Source organism: Monocercomonoides exilis (genome assembly GCF_001643675.1).
Source record: "Monocercomonoides exilis strain PA203 chromosome Unknown scaffold44-821271, whole genome shotgun sequence".
NCBI classification, from domain to species: Eukaryota; Preaxostyla; order Oxymonadida; family Polymastigidae; genus Monocercomonoides; species Monocercomonoides exilis.
The window spans coordinates 295,723-314,569 of record NW_027150589.1 but is presented as its reverse complement, the minus strand read 5'-3'; the positions used below and the strand labels follow the sequence as shown (position 1 = coordinate 314,569).

Below are 18,847 nucleotides of genomic sequence, written 5' to 3'. Positions count from 1 at the left end.
TGAAAATGCACAAAAAGCTGTAAAATATGGCTTTTTCTAATTGTTCAGCGACTGAGTTGTCACATCCAGGTGATTATTAATCAACGCACTGAGAATCTGCATCAGATCTTTGTAGCTTATAACAGTGGGTTTGTGCTTTCTTCTTCTTCTTCTTCTTCTTCTTTTTCTTCTTTTATTCATTTCATCTATCCTTTTGAAGAAAAAAATTTTGGTCTCTTTCTTTCACTTCTTTTCCTTTCATTTCAACTTTTCCACTTTCAACATTCATATCTACTTCTCTCTCATTCTCAATCTCGTTATTCTCCATTCCTATGTCACAATCAAATCCATCAACAACGTTAACTTCAGCCTCCTCTTTTTTTGTATTCATTCTGCTATTGACTTCATCCATTCCTCCTTCTGAAGTCTCTTTCTCACTCTTCACATTTTCCGCATCTTTTTCCATTTCATTCTTCTCCTTAACTTCCAACCCACATCAACAATCTAGCCCCATCTCCAACTGTGAATCCTTTGTGATTAACATATTGTCTCCTTCCACTCTTTTAGATCATTCTGAATCGCCACACAACTACCATGCCATCGCACATGTTTGCATTATCTCCCACATTGCTGTTTCACACAGTACCACAGCAGCTGTCGTTAACTGAATTATTCTCATTCGCCTATTTTAATAAGATCCAGCAGCAGCAGTCAGAATAACTTGAACAGCATGAGAAAGAAATTCAAAAGATTCATCAAGGAAAATGAACGATCCTCACACAATTACAGTTGATTCTTCAAGATGTTTCAGGAAAAAGATGATGAAGAAGAAGAAGAGAAAGATGATGAATTTCATCGAACAGTCACAATGTCCAGCCAGCCTTCAAATTCGTGAACTTTGTTAAGGAACTGGAGGTGCTCAATGCTGTTAAACACACATCGCTGTGAGTACTCATTGCTTCACGCATATCTCAGAAGGTCTGGCGATATCTTTTTCTTCCATAAAAGACTGCTCAGACGAATGAACAAAAAGAAGATAAAGGATATTCGCATAAGACAAGAGCAGTCGAACTTTGCTTGTTTTTTTTCAGAGCGTGTGGCAGACACTTTTTGAGTGCACCCTAGGCTTCCAGCGAGTGTTGCTTTGAAGAGTGGTAGAGAAGCGTGATCAACATCATTAAGAAGACAGAGAGAGGAGACAAGCTGCTGCTGCAGTGAGGAGGAATAGAAGAAGGAGGAGGATGCAGAACCGGGCTCCGAGGAAATAGTAAATGCTGTTGATAATAATGATGCAATAGGCAACGCATTTTATGCTGTTGCATTCTCTTTCGATGTTTGAGCGAGTAACTCATCGAGCGGCTCAGGGCTTTCATGACATGCAAACGGCACAGTCAACTCAACGTCTTGCAGATTGGAAGATTCTGCAATGAGCTTGCGGACTGTTGTCTCAACGCTTCTCTTTTCGAATCTACAACTTATTCTAATTCTTTTGCGGGGCTCTGAAGAAATGACAGAGGGTTCCGTGTCAGTCACGCAAAGCTCATTTGAAACAGAACGTTGTATCGCAGTTATTACGTCATATGGGCTCATGAACACTCTTTCGTGATCGTAGAAATTGTCGACCCGATCAGAAATCGCGTATGAACACAAACTTGATTTGAGTGCAAAATATGCAGTTTGTCTTTCGAATTCGGTAAGTGGGCAGATAACGACCGGTAAAAAAAATCGATTGACATGTTTTTATTTATTTATACAATTTTCAATTAATGCAATTATGACATTTCGAAAGTGATTTTCGTATAACAGTGATTTTAAGCTGAGAAAACCTATTTTTTTAAATCCAACAGTAATTTTAATTATGTTAACTTCCCCACCTTAAATAAAAAAAACCCTAATCGGTTGATTATATTAAAAGTTAACGTTAACATAACCCTAATAAACACATTGATAATAGGAAAATCTTTATTTCCAATAAAAACCTAAAAGAAAGTATCTCTCTAATATATCTTAGGGGTTTGATCACTAATTTTTAATAACTCCTGCTTTATAAATACTAAAAATTTTCAGTTTTTAATCGAATATTTCTCCTATTTGTGAATTTTAACATCTGAAAATGGGTTTTTCAATGTCAATAATTCTTCTTTTAGATAAATTTAATACCGGTCGCTATGTACCCTCTTACCTCGAATTCTGCTTTCCCCTTTACCAACTGAGAAAAATCAACGAGCTTTATTTCGCTCTGCAAGAAGCACACAGTCTCCAGCATCTGCCCTTCCAGCAAAATTTCCTTTGACGCTTTTCTCTTTGGATTGAGCCTCCTGTCGTACGCAGATATACCTATAGCCTCTGCGGTTTTTGAGTATGCTCCCTTAAAAAATGATGGAATAAAAAAAATTGAAAAAAGAAAGTTGCGATGGAGTTGTGCTTGTAATACATGTCTTTTTCCAACAGTGGAGGCGGCTTTCACATCTAATCCCACTTTGATGAAGAGAAAAATATCAAAGATGACAAAAACGATAACGAAAAAGAATAAGAGGAGGAGGAGGAAAAAGACAATGAAACAGATGAAGAACAATATTATTTCACAGCTCTTTGAATTCCATCAGATCCAGTAGATTTTGGTGTTCTGGCGAGCTTCACTTGAATTTGCATGATCACGCTTGTATGATCTTCTCTTTTTCGTATGTGATCTCGAGAAACTTCTTTATGATCTTGTGGATGTTTTGTGTTTCACATAAACCGTGAAACTTGGCATTGTTTTCGGTTCAGTGAATTTTTGAATCAGCCAACTCCTTCGAGCCTGATGAATGATGATTGGATGGAGAAGCATATACGGTAGCATTTAGAGCGACTCTATGATTGATAATTTGGGGTCGGTTGTTGTTGATGATGATAATCAAAGAGAGTGAAATGCCATTCGAACAACAAACAACACTAAAAGAAAAAGCAGTTTTTTCAGAAAGGTGTTCCATTAAACTCATTGAAATAATGCGCACCTTTTTTCAAAAAATAGATAAATGCTGAACTGTTTTCATAAAAAACAAATAAAATTAGAAATTGAGATAATCAGAAAATGAATTGTTCAAATGAAGAAATAATTGGAGTGAACACACGAAAAAAAAAGCACACTTGTTATATATTTTGCATGCTAACAATATATTTTTTTAACGGTCAAATCAAATATTCATCAATTGTATGCAATATCGATAAATTGATAATCTTTCTTTATTTTTCAAAAAAAATTTTTTTATAAATTGACATGATCATGGCGTTTTGGTCATTTAATTTTTTTGCTCAATACAGCATATAATGATATTTTCAGCTTGTAAAGTACAGAAAAAGTGACTTTCAATGTTGACCAAAATGCACAAAGAATTTGGTTTTTTTTGATCATTAATTTTGGAAATGTGATATTTGTTTGAATATAATTCATTTAATTTGTGAATATTATTGCTTTATTAATGCTTACAAGTTTTTAGAAAACCGTTATTAAAATTTGTTCGTTTCAAATAAGGTGAAAAATAGTTTTTACATATTTCATTGAATTAACACCTCATATCAGTAAAATATCATTGCAATTTTTGTCTCTTGAAAAATGTTTTGTTTTTGAACGAAAATGCTTAATATTATTCTTCTATTCAATATATAACTGTTTTGATATCAATATCTTCATTGTTGAGTAACAACAGTTGATGAATATTCAGTGAAAAGAAAAACAGAAAAATAAATACATTGCCATTTTGATAACAATCATAAAACAAAATAACACATAAATAACATTAGCACTTCATGATGTTAATCATTATTAAAATTGAAAACAATCAGAATATTTCTAATCAGATTCAATCACTTTCAAAAAAACATTATTCCATCACATCATCATAAAACAATCACCAAATGTTAACTAAATATCAACAATTTTGAACAATGAAAAATATAAGAAGAAACAGTACTTTAACAACAAATTCACGGTATCAAAGACAATTCCAAACAAAAAAGAAAACTTATATTAAAAGTTCAAAAACCAACTTGTCTATTTTTCCTCTGTTTTCCATCCACTCACCCCTTTCTGATATTTCCCTAACTTTGACTCAAAAAGATCAAATTCAACAAAGAAAAAAGACAGACACAATGATAAAACAACATTTCACACTCTCAATAACTCTCCCTTCCAAAAACCTCACTCAAAGATCAATGAATTCCTTCACAACTCTCTCTTCTAATGAATCTCGATAAATACAAATATAAGCGGGACAATAACCAATTTAATAATAGGGACATTATAGGGACAAAAAGCATAAGAAAACAATCGGATTCCAACTGTTGTGCACCTGGGAGGCTGTTCGTCGTATCCAGGTCCGGATAAAGCAGCCCGAAGGCTGCAATATCTAATACGAACAGTCATGTCCAGCACCCTTCCGATAGAGTGCCAGCTAAGCATACACAACAACTAGTTTCTCAAAAAGGGACACCATTAATACAATTTTGAGATTCATTAAAAGAAGAAGAGTCAAGAAGAAGCTCAAATCTCCTTGAAAGAAGATCTTGAGAAGATTGAAAAAGAAGAGAAGGGTCAGATGATGTGATATCAGAGTGAAATGACTTTCTTGAACGTTGAACTTTTTCTTTCATTGTCGAAGATTCGAGAGCAACCAGAGAGCGTTGAGGAAGATATCCAACAGCAGATGCGCAGACAAATGAGCCCTTGCGCTCAAAATACAAGTAGTCCTTCATGTGAGGGACTGACAATGACGGCCATGAGATTTGTTGAGACGGCACATATTCTTCAAAGTACCTCTCATGCTCAAAGTTATTGACAGATGTTGAAGATGGTGAAGAGTTTGATGATGATGTTGAGAAGTCGTTCGATTGTGAAGTTGAAGAAGTAGATGTCGAAGTATTCATGTTGTTTTCGAAGAAGTTGATCAAATCATGAAGTGTGGTGATGTGTTCAGTCGAAAGATTGTTGTCGATTGCATTCACTAACGCACCAAATTCACTATCACAAATATTTTTTCCGTGGTGCTAAGCGAAGAAATAGAGTTGTGTATTTTTCTTTTTGAGAAGTTTGGATTGTTTGGAGAAAATAAAGTGAAGGAGGAAGCGATTTCGGTTGTGTGGACCCGAATCGCAGAAGAACTTAAAAGTGTGAGTGTCTGAGAAGAAGTGTCTTTTGATCACAGATTCCAGACACTCAATAACAAATCTGTGATCATTTGAAAGGCAGTAGGAGAAGAAGTTGAATGTTCGTTTTATTTGTTGATTATTAATTTTTTGAAGAGAGATGATTGTGAATTGAGAAACTTGTTGGTAATCAAAGAATTCTTGTTGAAGTTGATTTTTTCTGATGGGAAGTTTCCATTTCTCTTTGAAGTCGAAGACGAAGACTGCCTCTCCCTCTTTCAGATTATCAACAGTTGATTGATAATGTTTTCGTTGCATTTCAGCAACAAGTCGGTGTTGACGAAGAAGTTTGAGAGTCTGAAACTCAGCAGAAGAAAGTCCATTTTTGTTTTGTGAAGATTTGAGTTTATTCTCCAGATAGTTGAGTTTCTCGCACATTCCGCAGAGATCCGTTCGTCTTTTCGCTTTGGAGAAGTTAGTTGTCAGCATGTGGAAATGGGAAAGAGAAACTTTGATGTTCGTTTCTTCAGAAAACTCTTTCCATAATTTCGTCTTGGGCTTGAAGATTAATCTCTTTTCGTTGGGAGAAAAGATGCACGTTTTCTTTCTTCTTTCTTTAAGGACTTCCAATCCATAGTTAGTTGTTATTGATGATGATAGTTGTGGACTGGAAGTTGAACTAAGCAGTGGTGTGATGAACGATGATGGGGGAGTTGTTTCTGCAGATGAATTGTTGATAATTTTTGATTGTGAAGAGGAAGTTGATGAAGAGGAACCACCAAATTGAATTGTCGAAAATGTTGGTTTTGTTTTTTCTTTGATGTGGAATGAGAGTGACGGAGTGAAACCTTGAGTGTAAAGTTCTTTCCAGAACTTAGCCCAATTATCACTGTCAAATTCATCAATATCATCATTGTTACAGGTGATCCACATCTTGCTCAATCTTTTCTTTCCTACCACAACAGCAATGGAATGACCATTTCTGTTATCAAACTGTTTGTGAAGAACTTGACCAATGAAATGATAGAACGTTGTTTCTTTGTTGTGTTTGTGAAATGTTGAATCTTTTTCATTTGCAAATCCTTAGCAAAACGAACGTTTGTTCGGCATGTCAGTCTCGATTAAAAGTGTTCGAGAAGGTGGAGAACTGGCAAGATCAGCACATTCATGGGAGAGGGCTAGTACTTCTGGAAATGAAATCATTTCCTCCCAACAAGCAGTACAGCATTTTTCTTTGCACTCTTCACAATATACACTATTTTTCACATCTGGTATTTCAGATGAAAATAAAGAAGATAAACCATTGTGAGTAGATGAAGAATTGATGATTATGTTATTGTTGATGTTGTAGATATGTGATGTGAGTTTTTGACATTTCACGCATTTTATATGTGAAATTATAACTGGATTGAAACTATCTTGTTTTATAATCCGTCTTTTTCAAACAATTAATGAAGATTTTCGAAAGCTTCTGAAACATTCTGCTGCTGTTTGCTTCCATATCCGCAAAAGTCTTCCCATTTGCCAACAAATGATGGGATCCATGAATGCACTTTTGTTCCATCTTTGAGGATTTGATTGCAAATACTCATCATTCGAGAAGATAATGTCTTATTTGAATGTGATTTTGTGAGGATCGTTGGTTTTGAACTGCAGATCGAGGACAAGCATTGCAGAAGAGATGCCAAGTGACATGTGTTTCCAAGATTTGCCAACCCTTTTACTGTTTTTAATGGAGTATTAGGTGTGAATTTTTTAAACATCAGCCGTTGATTTGGATGTAGAAGAAATAAACGGATCAAAATTTGTTGAATTATCTCTTGTAATAAACTATGATTTTTGTTGTTGTGTTGAAATGTTGTTCTCTTTTGAAAAAGATGAGACTGGATTTTGGAACGCATGAGGAGGAAAAAGAGTGGGTGAAGTGACATATTCCATAAGTTGTCCGCTAACCCACATATTTTCGTTGCAAAAAGATGAAGTTGCTTTGTCTTCTGGAGAAGTATTCATTGTTTTTTTCTTTTTCTTTCTGATTGAAGATGAAGCTGAAGTCTGAGAAGTTATTGATGATGAGAAAAATGAGGATGAGGATGAGGATGAGGATAAGGATGAGGATAAGGATGAGGAAAAGGATGAGGAGAAGGAGAAGGAGAAGGAGAAGGAGAAGGAGAAGGAGAGGAAAAAGATGTTGATGAAATGGGAAATTTTTGTCTAATTTTTGTTGTCTTTCTTTCAGCAAGAAGTGGAGTGCTGATTGGATTATTTACTGTTTGAGAAGGTGTATTATTTAAAGATGAAGATTAAACAAATGGAATGACATTGGCATCGTCGCCTCTTTGATTTGTTTTTTTCGATGACGAAGATTGTTTTTTATTTGAATTTCTTTTTTCTGCAATGATAATATCGTCCCATGCAGATTCCTCAATGAACTGTGCGTAAACAGGAACTTTTTTTGGTTTTTTCTTGGCTGGTTGAAGTGAAGTTGATGCCTCTGTGGAATGGGCCAACATCCAATTGTTGCCCTTTACCCAATCTTGTTCATTAATACCTTAAAAATTATAAAAAAAAAAGAAAGAAAAAATCAGTAAAAAAATGAAATTATAGAAAAATACAATACAAACCACTTTTACATGATGGTGTGTGAGGCAATTGTGCAGGTATTAAAAATCCTTGGTTTTTTGTGAGAGCTTGTTTTGCATAATAATACTTTCCTTCAGTGATGTCAAATCCATAGTCCAGAAGTTCAGATAATGATGCATTGCGCGTAAGTGCTTGAAGGATCACCGTTTGCGTGTGCAATTTTGCGTGCTTGTACACAACTGAGAGATCTTAAAGAAGTATTTCGTAGTATTCTGAGTTTTTTTATTTACAAAAAAACAAATATAAATAAAAAATTAATATTACAAGAGAAAAATATAAGTTATTATCAATCAAAAAAATTTGAAGTCGAAACCATTCAAGGATTTCAGTAAATCATTAATAACTGCAGATGATTTTCTGTAGTTGTAAAACAAATAGACGAGCAATGAATCAACGTCATTTCCACCGATGCGTTGTATTTCTTTCCACAGAACGTTGTATCGTGAATTTAGTGTTGACTCTTGTTTAGAAAATGACATATTTGTGATTTTTTTCAATTTATTATGGAATTATTATCAATTAATAAAAATTTCACAGCTCAACAATTATTGTTTTAATTGTATTTTCAATATTGAAATTTCGATAAACAATAACAATTATCAATATTTTTGCTCAAATAAGAAATATGTGTTTCAGATTTTTTAATAACCTCGACTTGAACGATAAAAACAACAAAACTATTTACTGATAACATGTTTCATTAATAAAGCAATAATATTCACAAATTAAATGAATTATATTCAAACAAATATCACATTTCCAAAATTAATGATCAAAAAAAACCAAATTCTTTGCGCATTTTGGTCAACACAGAAAGTCGCATATTCTATGCTTAATGAGCTGAAAATATCATTATATGCTGTATTGAGCAAAAAATTGTAATCCCAAAAACGCCATGATCTTTTCAATTTATAAATTTTTTAAAAAAAAAATAAGATAAATCAATTTTCTAATATTTCGTTCAGTTGATGAATATTGCCTTTGTAATTTATTATTTAAGTATTGCAATTGAATTGCCAATAATCTTCACAAGCATCATCTTCGTATTCTTCTTTTTCCTTTCGATTTTTTATTTTTTAATTTTTTCACGCAATTTTCGTCATGGTTGTAATAATGTCTTTTTTGTATAAGTTTCATTTGCTGCATAATAGTATTTTCATCTTCGCAATAAAAGATGATGCAGAAGATGGAGCTGCTTGAATAGATCAAAACCAAAGACACGAGATCATCGAACAGCAGTTCATCGAACTCGTGAATTTGATGAAATGTTTGAAACAGGTTCTTCCAGAGAATAATGCTATGAGAGTACTGAAGAAAGGAAAAAAGAGGAGCAGGAGGAAGGTAATGGAACAGGTTTGGGAAAACGAGGAAGTGGAAGGAGCAACAGAAAAAGAGATTGAGAACGAAAAAGAGGGGCAGGAAAAAAAGAAAAGAAAAGAAAAGAAAAGAAAAGAAAAGAAAAGAAAAGAAAAGAAAAGAAAAGAAACAGAAAAATTTCACAAAGGCACAGATGGTTGAGGAGGCTAAATGGAAGGATGGAGCAAAAGGATTTATCATTAATTCCAGTCACAAATCGTATTCAGCTAAAGAAGATGCGATTTGAGGAAACAAAGAACAAAAACTTGGACAAGATCTACCATCTGCAATCGCTCCTAAAGGAGAAGAAGAATGAGGAACAAGGAATAAGAGTCCTGAGGAAAGGAGGAGAGGAATGGAGTCAAGAGTGTCTGTGGTTTAAAGGATGTTTGACAAGAGGGACGAGGCAGATGACAAAGAGGAGAAGGTCAACATCTTCCATAAACACTTTATGCGAAGAATACTTAGCATGTTAACTGCGATATCTCTTCTCTTGTGCTTGCCCCACCGCTTTTGTTTGATCCTCAGCATGCTATGAACTTGTTCAGTTGGCTGCAGCAGGAGAAGTCGACGAGGATACTTCAGGCGAACATCGAGTGCTCGCTGTTTTTTTTGTTTTGTGTGCGGTGCGGAAAGTGGACACGAACCTATTCTATGCGCTGAACAAGAACTGGATTGTTTGCGACTGCATACTCACTGTCGATGAGAAGTGAACGACAAACGACCAACTCATTTTAGGTAAGGACCCCTTTGCATAGTTCTCTAACCTGAACTGTTTACCGCACAGCCTGAGAAGATGCTACAGAAGAGAATGTGGATGCTTCGTGGATTGTATATGAGTCACAACACGCAGACCAGTTAATGATGAATGTGGCAGAAGCAGAAGAGGAAGAGGAAGCAATGGAAGCATCAGATGGATAAGTCTGTTTGTTTTTGATTTGAAGCTGTTGACGTCGAGTTGGGCAGACGCGCTGATGAAGATGAAGATGGAATTGACAAATGGGAGCGATTGGGAAGCAGACGCTATTCGTATCACAAGAGAAGGAGTTTGGAGAAGAGACAAAGTTGAATGCACCCAAAGCAGCAAGCTTTGCAAGAACAGAAAGTGAATACAGCAATTATCGTGGAAATTGAGTTTTTCCATTCAATGTTGCCAAATTTCTCGAAGAAGAGATAAGTCATGAAAGCGGAGATGGTGAAGGAGGCGGAGGAGATTCTTAACTCAGCGAGAGAAAAGAAAAGAGTTCCAGACGGATCGCCTTTTGCAATGGAGAAGATCTGAAGCGATGAGGTGTGAGTTGAATTTTTCTTTTAATAATAACAAAAAATTATTGTGTGTTTATTTTTTTAATGTATTTTTGAATTTTTGTAATTTTAAGAACTTTTTTCCATCATTTATTATGAACTTCATCTTTTTCTTGTGAGTTTATCGAATCGGTCATTATATGATGTGTTTATTTACAATCTTCATCGAATTTTTTGTTTGGGCCACCTCTGCATAAAAATCACCGATTCATTCAATCTTTCCAGTCAGATTGGACTCATTCAAACAATTGCTAATAAGCTCTGTACAAGATACGATGAAGGCGCTATTCCTGACTTGATAATGTTTGTCATATTTTTATCTTATTGTTTTCATTGTTTTTATCATATTTCTTGTTATTCTTTATTTTAACTTATTCAAACTCTCATTTTCATTTTTTTCTATTAATTGATACGTAAACATATGAACCATCTCTTTTTTTGTTATAATTTCATTCAGTTTCTTCTTTTTAGAGTGGGCAATGGGTCTCCTCCACGATCACCTACCACCGTTTGTGTCATCATTGGAGTCAGAGCTGATGAAAAAGACTGAACCGGGAATACTCTTCTGCGCATTTGGCTTCCACTATTGTCTCTGTGTTGCAGCTGACTGTTCATTCCACATGAAACGAGACTTCCTCTTCTTACAGACCACTAAACATTTCTTCTCTTCGTCATCAATGCCTTCTTCTTCTTCTTCCTTCTCAAATCAGTCATACACAAACAGCTTTGTGGTTTCCATGATCGAAAAAGTCAAATGCACATCGCAAAATGCAGGAATTATCTTCTCTTTCCAATAAAAGTTCTCCTCTTTCAATGTCACTCCTTATCTTCTGTGAATGACACTCCATTCAAACACCACAGATCTCCTTCTCCTCCTCTCATCTTTCTCACTTTGCCTCAAAAAATGATTTCAGCTTCCACCAAATGCTCTCTTTCCTCAAATATCCTCGACAGATAGAACATCTTTTTTGTGTAACATCACAAGCACAACCAGAGCTGCCACGAGCCATCAATATGTGGATTCTTGCAGATCTTCAACATCTTCCAACTCATCCCAACGTTCTTCTTCTTTTGCAAGAACCTCCTTCCACCAAAAGGACATCATTAGGCAGATCGCTTAATTCTACCCATCGTATTCAACCACTTTCGCATCTGCAGCCAGCTCCCCAATCAAAAAAGTCGTCTCTTTCTTCCTTTTTACTCAATTTGTGCCACAGCTGCTGGGTATTTCAAGCACAGGTATTTATTAACAAAAAAACAATAGACAGAAAAATGGAGTCTTTTGCATCATTTATTTTATATTGCTAACAGCAGCGTCGGATGATGAATTGAAGAAATTATTGTTCCCAAATGAGAAATTCATTAATGATATGGAGGTTATTTAGAGAAAGAAGGAGGAAGAGAGAAGGAGAGAGAAAAAGTGAAAAAGAAGGAAGAGAAATTGAAAAGACTGAAGATGAAGATAAAGAGATATCTGTGGAGCAATGCAGATGAAATATCAACCCTTTCTTCTTCAGCCTCTTCTTCTACACCAAATTCTGTTCTGAAGCTGTTCTCACATCAATCTATAGCATCCACCACTTCTCGGCTCCAATCAGCAAACACTAGAGCCTTCGGTGTTTGGTTGCAGATTGTTCCAATGAAAGGCGATTTGACAGAAGGATATGTGTTTCCGGTGTGCGAACGTTTATGAGATAGAAACAGACAAATGAAACAGAACAGGCATAGTCACAGAAATAAGCATTATCATTGACATCAACACAGAAATCATCATCATCATCATATTTTTCTTCATCTTCCTCTTCATCCGAACAGTCAGAAGTGAATTCATCACAAGAAAGAGCAGAAAAAGCAGAAATTGATGAAATCATCGAAGACTTTCAAAAGAAAACATGAGCCGCATCTGCTGCTTCCTATGTTCGTTCCGCCACAAGAAGTAACCCTTCAGAATCCGTCTTATGTGTCACGAAGACAAAGACAGAGAAAAAGCAATCAAAATTCAACACAAACCTTTTTGACTCATTCAATTGCTGGCGTTGGCACATCAACAGGCACATCTCCTTCTTCATTGCCGAATGAATCTTTTCTTTCTCTTTGCCGGCCATCTCCTTCTCCTTCCTCTTCCTCTTCCTCTCCTTCATCTTCATCTTCCTCATCTTCTCCAGCAGTAACTGACCTCTCTCTCCACCCCAAGCCACCTCATCGTTCTGAGATTGTCATGGAGCGCTGTAAAAGAGCAATACACAATCATCTCCATAGACGAGATCTCAACCGCTGTTCACAAGTTGCTTCTGCTTCTGGCGCTTCATATTCTTCTTCTTATTCCTCCTTGTTGCGTACATTGCTTCACAACAAATTCCTGACTGGTGAAGAGCAGCATATGAGAAGGATGAGGCAGCAGTTCGGAAAAAGAAGGAAACGACAATATTTCATTCTCCCGCCAGATGTGTTTGAGGCGCTGCTGCTGTTTGCCGAGTTTCGGATGGTGGAGCGGTATTCGGAGAATCTAGAGAAAAGGAAGAGAGAAAGAGAAAGAGAGAGAGAGCGAAGGAAAGAAAGAGAGGAGCAAGGAACGAGAGAAGAGAGGAGAGAAGAATAAGAGAAATGATTAAGATGACGAAGGAATTAAAGCCTGTAAATGATAGTGAAAGAAATGATGAAGAAAATGAATATAAAGCAAAAGCAGAAGAAAACGAGAGTTTATCATTGATGAAAAGAAATTCTTTGAAGGAACCGAAGTAAAATGAAGAAAGCGAATGCCTTTACAACAGCTCCATCATCAGTGATGAAGAAGAGCGAAGAGTAAAGAGACACAAACAGAGAGAAAAACAGTGTTTGATTCAGTGGTGTTTCCAAGCGCTTGAGCTTCAACGTGATTTTGTTGTGAACGAAGTGCTTTTGATGGTCAGACCAAACCTGTTGCTTTCTCCTGCACCGATTGACGAGTAGATAAAAAGACCAGGAATTAATGTGAGTGCTTCAAAAAGTGAAGGAGATGGCAAAGAAGACGGGAAAGAAGAGAAAGAAGGGAATAACTCTTTAAATGAAAATGGAAATAAGGAAGAAGAGAAAGGATATGAAGATAACACGAAAGATGATGATAAAGAAGTGATTTAAGAGGATTCAATGAACAACCCCAAAGAAGCTGCTTCAGAAGCAAAGATAATCAAACAGAAGCAGAAAAGAATACAAACACCAAAGAATCAATAAGAAACGGCAGAAAAGACGAAATACATTCCAATGAGCCAAAGCCCGTGCCTCTTTCATAGCAAAAGCAGCAAAAACAACTCCCTCTCCTCCATCTTCACATTCTCCAAAGCCTAAACAATATTCTTCAGAAAGAGGCGCCTTTGGAACGATTCACTTTACTCGAGGAAAGCGAACGGACTGGGGATGGAGAGGGGTTGGTGAGATGTGTTGAACGTGCGAAGCCAAAAGATGAAGATATAGATTGGTGCTAAAGGTGCACTAACGATATCGCTGTCACCTGCTGTTGGAGGAGGAGGGGGAGAAGGGGTTACGTTGGGTGTTATGGGAATGAAGAATTTCAACAAAGAAGTGACAAGGGAGATGAAAGATGAGTTTCAGAATGAGAAAGGGAAAGTGGAAGATGAAGAAGCGAAGATCAAGGATTGTTCATTGGAATCTGATGATCAGAGAGAAAAACTGCTTCGGATGATGAAATAACAGGAAATACAGAAAAAGAGGAATGAGAAAGAAGAGAAAGAGAGGAAAGGAAGAAGAAAGAAGAAAAAGACAAGGATCTGTTTAGCAGCGTTTAAGGAATATTACAACCGCACCTTGAGACAGACACTCCGACAAACCAGAAAGAGCACAAAATGGCAAGCGAGGTGCAACAAGAGGCGAAAGAAAGCCAAATGCCAATTTTGACAAGAGAGCGGAAATTGGACTGCACGCTGAATGACCTCGCTAATTCTGACCTGGAAGATTTGAGCGACGAACAGGATGTGCCCTGCCGCTATGTTCGCACCAAAAGCGAGTAAAACGGGCAATTTGTGTGGAAGATGAGGAAAGTGCCTGTGTTTGCAGCAGTCGATGCGAGGCAAACGAGAGCATGGCTGGATCTGATGAATGCGCTGAAGAGCCGGATGAGGCAGAGTCGAGCGGAGTTGAGAAGAGGAAGAGGAAAGAGAACATTCAATCAGAGCAGTGTGCCCGGAAGAAGAGATGCTCTGTCGAAGTTGTTTTCTTCGCTTTCGTTCTCAAAGTTGGCATCTTTCTTCACATCGCAGAATTCAATGGCGATGGATCTGATGCAGAAATATCCTTCACTCAATTTGGTAGCGCCTTTTGATTCAGCTGCTGATTTTTCTGCAAATACAAACATTGCTCTTCATCCTCTTTCTCGTTGCACCTCTTCACTTGTCGATTCATCCTTTTTTATGAACATCCAACTTCAATCTTCTTCTTCTCTCAGAACATCTTTATCTCCTTCACTGCAGTCCCAAGCTAAACTTCTATCTTCTGCTAGTCTTGCTGATCCTGGCTCTCTTTCTCTACTCTCACTTCCTGCTCTATCTTCGTCTCCTTCTCTTTCGTTCAGCTCCCGTCAAATTCATCATCAGGCCTCTTCTTTCATTCCTATTCAGAAGCACAGATAATTATTTATTCTGAAATAGAATTTCAGCCAGACATAACACGGAGATGAAATGGGTAACATTGATCCAGAATAGCCGAACATCAGGCACGCAACAAAAAATAGAGATTGCCTCTGACTTTTTTCATTTGGAAGCTGAAGCATTTGCAGTGAAAACAGAAAGGGCATTGAAGCGATTTTTATTTGGAATGGCTGGGTTTCAAAAATGGCATTCTGCAGATTTCGCAGCTACGAACCAACATCGAATTGTTGAAAATGAAATGATGAAGAAAAGGAATCGAGAGGAAAAGGCATATTTAAAGAGAAATTATATGAGATTTTTGCTCTTATTTGATACGAACAATTTGAAATCGGAAAGGTGAAGAAAATATAATCTGAAGAAAATTGCTTGATATATATGAATATATTTCTTTTGAAGATACGACAGCAATGAATCTTTTTTCATGAGCTTAATTTGTAGTTGATGGAGAAGAAAAATTCGAAGAGGAAACATCGAAGAAATATTTATATTTGAGCTGATGTTAAGTATTTTGGTAAAATTAAGTGATATGTTCTTCAGTTGAAGAAGCGATGAAGTCTCATGTATTTTTCAATGATATGGAAAATTATCAGAATTTGAAGAAATCAAAAGGAAATCAGAAAAAAGTCATTATTTCCTGTTGTTTTTGTGTCAACCGCGCTGAAGGTAAGTATGTGAAGAGGAACTAATGTTGACGTGAGGAGAGTGAGGGAGGCATCTTGGAGGAGAGAAATGAAGCCGTTGAGGGCATACTCGATGGTGGCACAAGTGTTTTGCTGTGTTAAACCACAGCCATCAGCATCGGCTCCATTGTTTGCAACAATTTTTATCAGAGTTATGTGAGGGAACAAGCTTTTGAACTTAGCTTTTCTAATTTTCCACGATTTCATTTAACGTTTGATGAAGCTTCTGAATCAAATAAAAGGAAAGGAAATTTGTTAGCTGTTCAAAGACGAAAAGAAAAAAGAGAAATAACTATTATTTATAAATTGGTTTTAATAATTTTGTTTTCTTATCGTTTTTTATTGTTCTTATTTTAAATTTTTTCTTTTCAATGTTTTGTTTTTCCAGTTTAGAAATATCTATTTTCCTTTTAAAGATTGATTTTTCATTTTTTTTTTTTTTGAAACTTGACAAAAAACATTTAATTACAAAAAACATAAAAAATGTATGTTTTTTTGCAAAATAAAATAAAATAAATATATATTACAGAAATAAAAATTAAATACTTGCTAAAAATCAATTTGACTCTTTGATCAATAAATACCACAATAGATTTTATTTTTTCGATTTTTGATCTTTTTTTATGATGTAAAAAAAAAAACACCCAAATAGAAAAATTTTGTATTTCATATGGGACAAAATATTTTGCTTCAAGCATTTTCATTGATAAATTATGCACTTTTCATTGACTTTTTAAGACTAAAAAACTCAATATAAATGAATCCATTTTTTGACATTCGAAAAATGTTGGAAAACTTAATGTTTTGTTTTCAACGATGCCTGTTTACGGATATGAAAATCAAATTCATTTCAAAATCTGAGAAAGCGAAATAAAGTTACGAGTGAAGTAATTTTTATGTGCTTTGTGCATAAAAAGCTTGAAAGACTATATGGGTGATTTTTTTTGACATCATAAAAAAAGATCAAAAAATGAAATATTAAATATAATTGTGGAACTTAAGATCATCTTTTAAATATCGATTTTTTTAAAAGAACATAGCTTAAATAATCACAACATTGTTTGTTTTGTTCATATATATATAAACATACCTGTTTATGTTTTCAGCGAAAAATGTATTAACTGATCAAGGAAAAAAAATGTGAATAATAAAAAATTAAACTGTGAAAAATAAATATCAAATTTCTCAACTTGCCAAACTATCCTAATAAATAAAGAACACTTTGAAAAAATTTATTGAAACAGTTTGCTTAAAAGATTGTTTCAATAATCAGATTAAATAACTTTTAAATTATGAAAGAAGTTGGTTTTTTTTCACTTTATTTTTTTCTTCAACTGAAATATCATAAAAAAAGATCAGTCCTTTCTTTTCGATTCAGTTGCTTCATCAAACGTTGAATAAAATACGAGAAAATCAATAATCAACGAATAAAACTGATTCGAACTTGTCTTTGCTCTCTTTAATCTTCTCATCGCTTTTCCTTCCAGCTTCCTTTTCCATCCTCTCCACATCTTCGTTCCATTTCAACTCTGTTTCTTAAACATTCTCCTTTTGAAAATGTCTCAGAAGTGGCTTGATTCCTCTCCAGCACTTTCTGTGTCATTCTTCTCGTTATATTCCTCGATAACTCCAATCACTTGTTAATCTTCTCTTGAAACATAATTTACCTTCACACTCAGTTCATTGGCCACTGTGTGAGCGATGAGGTGAGCAAAGGAGGAGGAGGAAGAAGTGGAAGAAGAAGAAGGAGAGACAGTCAAATTTGAGGAATATGAGGAATTATAGGATGAGGAAGAGGAAGAGGAAGAGGAAGAGGAGGAAGAGAAGGATGAAAAGAAGGATGAAGAGAAGGATGAAGCGAACAAAGATGAAATGGAAGAAGAAAGCTGAGAATCATTTGATTGTGTGGTAGATGAAGAATGCAAGTGGGAAGAAGGCTGTGATGTGGTGGAGGAATTCAAATGAGAAGAAGGAGAGAAAGAAGAAGGTGAGAAAGAAGAAGGTGAGAAAGAAGAAGGTGAGAAAGAAGAAGTGGGAAATGATGAAGTGAATGAAGTTGATGTGTTTGCAGATGGAAATGTTGAGAAAGTGATCGTGTTCGTTAATGTGCTGCTAAATCCTTCTTCGATTTTTGATTTCAGGCAGAAAATCAAAGCAAAAAGTGGTCAGAATCGTTACAGGCTTATTCTTCTCTTTTGTTGTTTTCTTCTTTTCTTTTGCTCCTCTTTCTTTCTGAGCCTTTCTAATATCTTTGTCAAATCCTTCTTCTTCTTCTTCTTCCTCTTCATCTTTCTCATTATCGATGCATTTATCTGTCAAACACAACGATTCCTTTTCATCTTTATCACTCACAAACTCGTTTGTACTCATTTTCTCATCCTTCTTCTCTCCCTTCCCCTCCTTCTCACCGCCAACCCGAATCCCCTGGCTAGCCACATATGCCGCATAGTTCAGAAGGATACTCTGTGGCTCAAAGCACACCCCTCGTCGCTGACACGCTGCTGCTTGCAAACACACCTGCATTGCCCAATCTGCTCTTCCTAAGAATCGCACGAGGGATCGACACAATCACAAGCGGTGGAAGCGAGAAGGAAGAAATTGTAGAAGAAGGTGAGGAAGAATGAGAGGAAGAAGACATGTTTGATAAAGATGCAAAAATTGGGCTGGATGTGCAGATGAATTTTTGTTTGAGTGAACAGGAGTTGGTAGAGGGAGAACAGCGCGAGAGGCTTCGGTGAACAGTCAACAAGAACAGAAGAGGAAGACAATTGTGTGTTGTGCAAGCGAGAAAAAGTGAATAAAGAAATTGTCGAGGAGGCTGTGATTTTTTGAGTGTGCAGCCTGGCAGACGACAGCGTGTTGTCGAACGAGTAAAATGTCTGCTGCTGTTCATCATCATTTTCATCACCTCCTTCTTCTCTTCCCCTGTCCCTCCTCCTCCTTTCTGTTGCTGCCTGCACCTGCCTTGTATCGAAAGCGTCAATTTGCGATGTACAAAACTCGCCTTTCTCCTTCTTCTTCGTCTTCGCCTTTGGCTCTTCCTGCTGTCTTCCTTTCCTCTGCTCTGAGCTTAACTTGCTCCTGAAATCCGCCTTCTTTGCATCTTCCATTTGAACTTGAACT

At 36.1% G+C, this 18,847-nt stretch overlaps 8 protein-coding genes across 8 annotated transcripts; 3 read left to right on the top strand and 5 right to left on the bottom strand.

Annotated features, from left to right (window-relative positions):
* Nucleotides 1-1,287: 1,287 nt before the first annotated feature.
* On the bottom strand, nt 1,288-1,569 carry MONOS_5083 (uncharacterized protein; the record flags this gene model as incomplete). Its single annotated transcript, XM_067875204.1, has 1 exon — nt 1,288-1,569. The coding sequence occupies one exon, from the start codon at nt 1,567-1,569 to the stop codon at nt 1,288-1,290; it is 282 nt and encodes a 93-aa protein (XP_067721914.1).
* A 2,868-nt stretch (nt 1,570-4,437) lies between these two features.
* MONOS_5082 (uncharacterized protein) lies at nt 4,438-4,884 on the bottom strand (the record flags this gene model as incomplete). Its single annotated transcript, XM_067875203.1, has 1 exon — nt 4,438-4,884. The coding sequence occupies one exon, from the start codon at nt 4,882-4,884 to the stop codon at nt 4,438-4,440; it is 447 nt and encodes a 148-aa protein (XP_067721913.1).
* A 2,519-nt stretch (nt 4,885-7,403) lies between these two features.
* MONOS_5081 (uncharacterized protein) lies at nt 7,404-8,222 on the bottom strand (the record flags this gene model as incomplete). The annotated part of the gene is made up of 3 exons (XM_067875202.1): nt 7,404-7,651; nt 7,725-7,931; nt 8,057-8,222. The coding sequence occupies 3 exons, from the start codon at nt 8,220-8,222 to the stop codon at nt 7,404-7,406; spliced, it is 621 nt and encodes a 206-aa protein (XP_067721912.1).
* Nucleotides 8,223-9,335: 1,113 nt separating this feature from the next.
* MONOS_18047 (uncharacterized protein) lies at nt 9,336-11,201 on the top strand (the record flags this gene model as incomplete). Its single annotated transcript, XM_067871027.1, has 5 exons — nt 9,336-9,486; nt 9,628-9,776; nt 10,044-10,145; nt 10,634-10,707; nt 10,862-11,201. The coding sequence occupies 5 exons, from the start codon at nt 9,336-9,338 to the stop codon at nt 11,199-11,201; spliced, it is 816 nt and encodes a 271-aa protein (XP_067721911.1).
* Nucleotides 11,202-12,265: 1,064 nt separating this feature from the next.
* Nucleotides 12,266-13,003, top strand: MONOS_5080 (uncharacterized protein; the record flags this gene model as incomplete). Its single annotated transcript, XM_067875201.1, has 1 exon — nt 12,266-13,003. One exon carries the CDS (start codon nt 12,266-12,268, stop codon nt 13,001-13,003), a length of 738 nt encoding a protein of 245 aa, XP_067721910.1.
* A 1,426-nt stretch (nt 13,004-14,429) lies between these two features.
* MONOS_5079 (uncharacterized protein) lies at nt 14,430-15,026 on the top strand (the record flags this gene model as incomplete). The annotated part of the gene is made up of 1 exon (XM_067875199.1): nt 14,430-15,026. The coding sequence occupies one exon, from the start codon at nt 14,430-14,432 to the stop codon at nt 15,024-15,026; it is 597 nt and encodes a 198-aa protein (XP_067721909.1).
* Nucleotides 15,027-17,836: 2,810 nt separating this feature from the next.
* MONOS_5078 (uncharacterized protein) lies at nt 17,837-18,247 on the bottom strand (the record flags this gene model as incomplete). Its single annotated transcript, XM_067875198.1, has 1 exon — nt 17,837-18,247. One exon carries the CDS (start codon nt 18,245-18,247, stop codon nt 17,837-17,839), a length of 411 nt encoding a protein of 136 aa, XP_067721908.1.
* A 17-nt stretch (nt 18,248-18,264) lies between these two features.
* Nucleotides 18,265-18,834, bottom strand: MONOS_5077 (uncharacterized protein; the record flags this gene model as incomplete). The annotated part of the gene is made up of 1 exon (XM_067875197.1): nt 18,265-18,834. One exon carries the CDS (start codon nt 18,832-18,834, stop codon nt 18,265-18,267), a length of 570 nt encoding a protein of 189 aa, XP_067721907.1.
* Nucleotides 18,835-18,847: the final 13 nt, after the last annotated feature.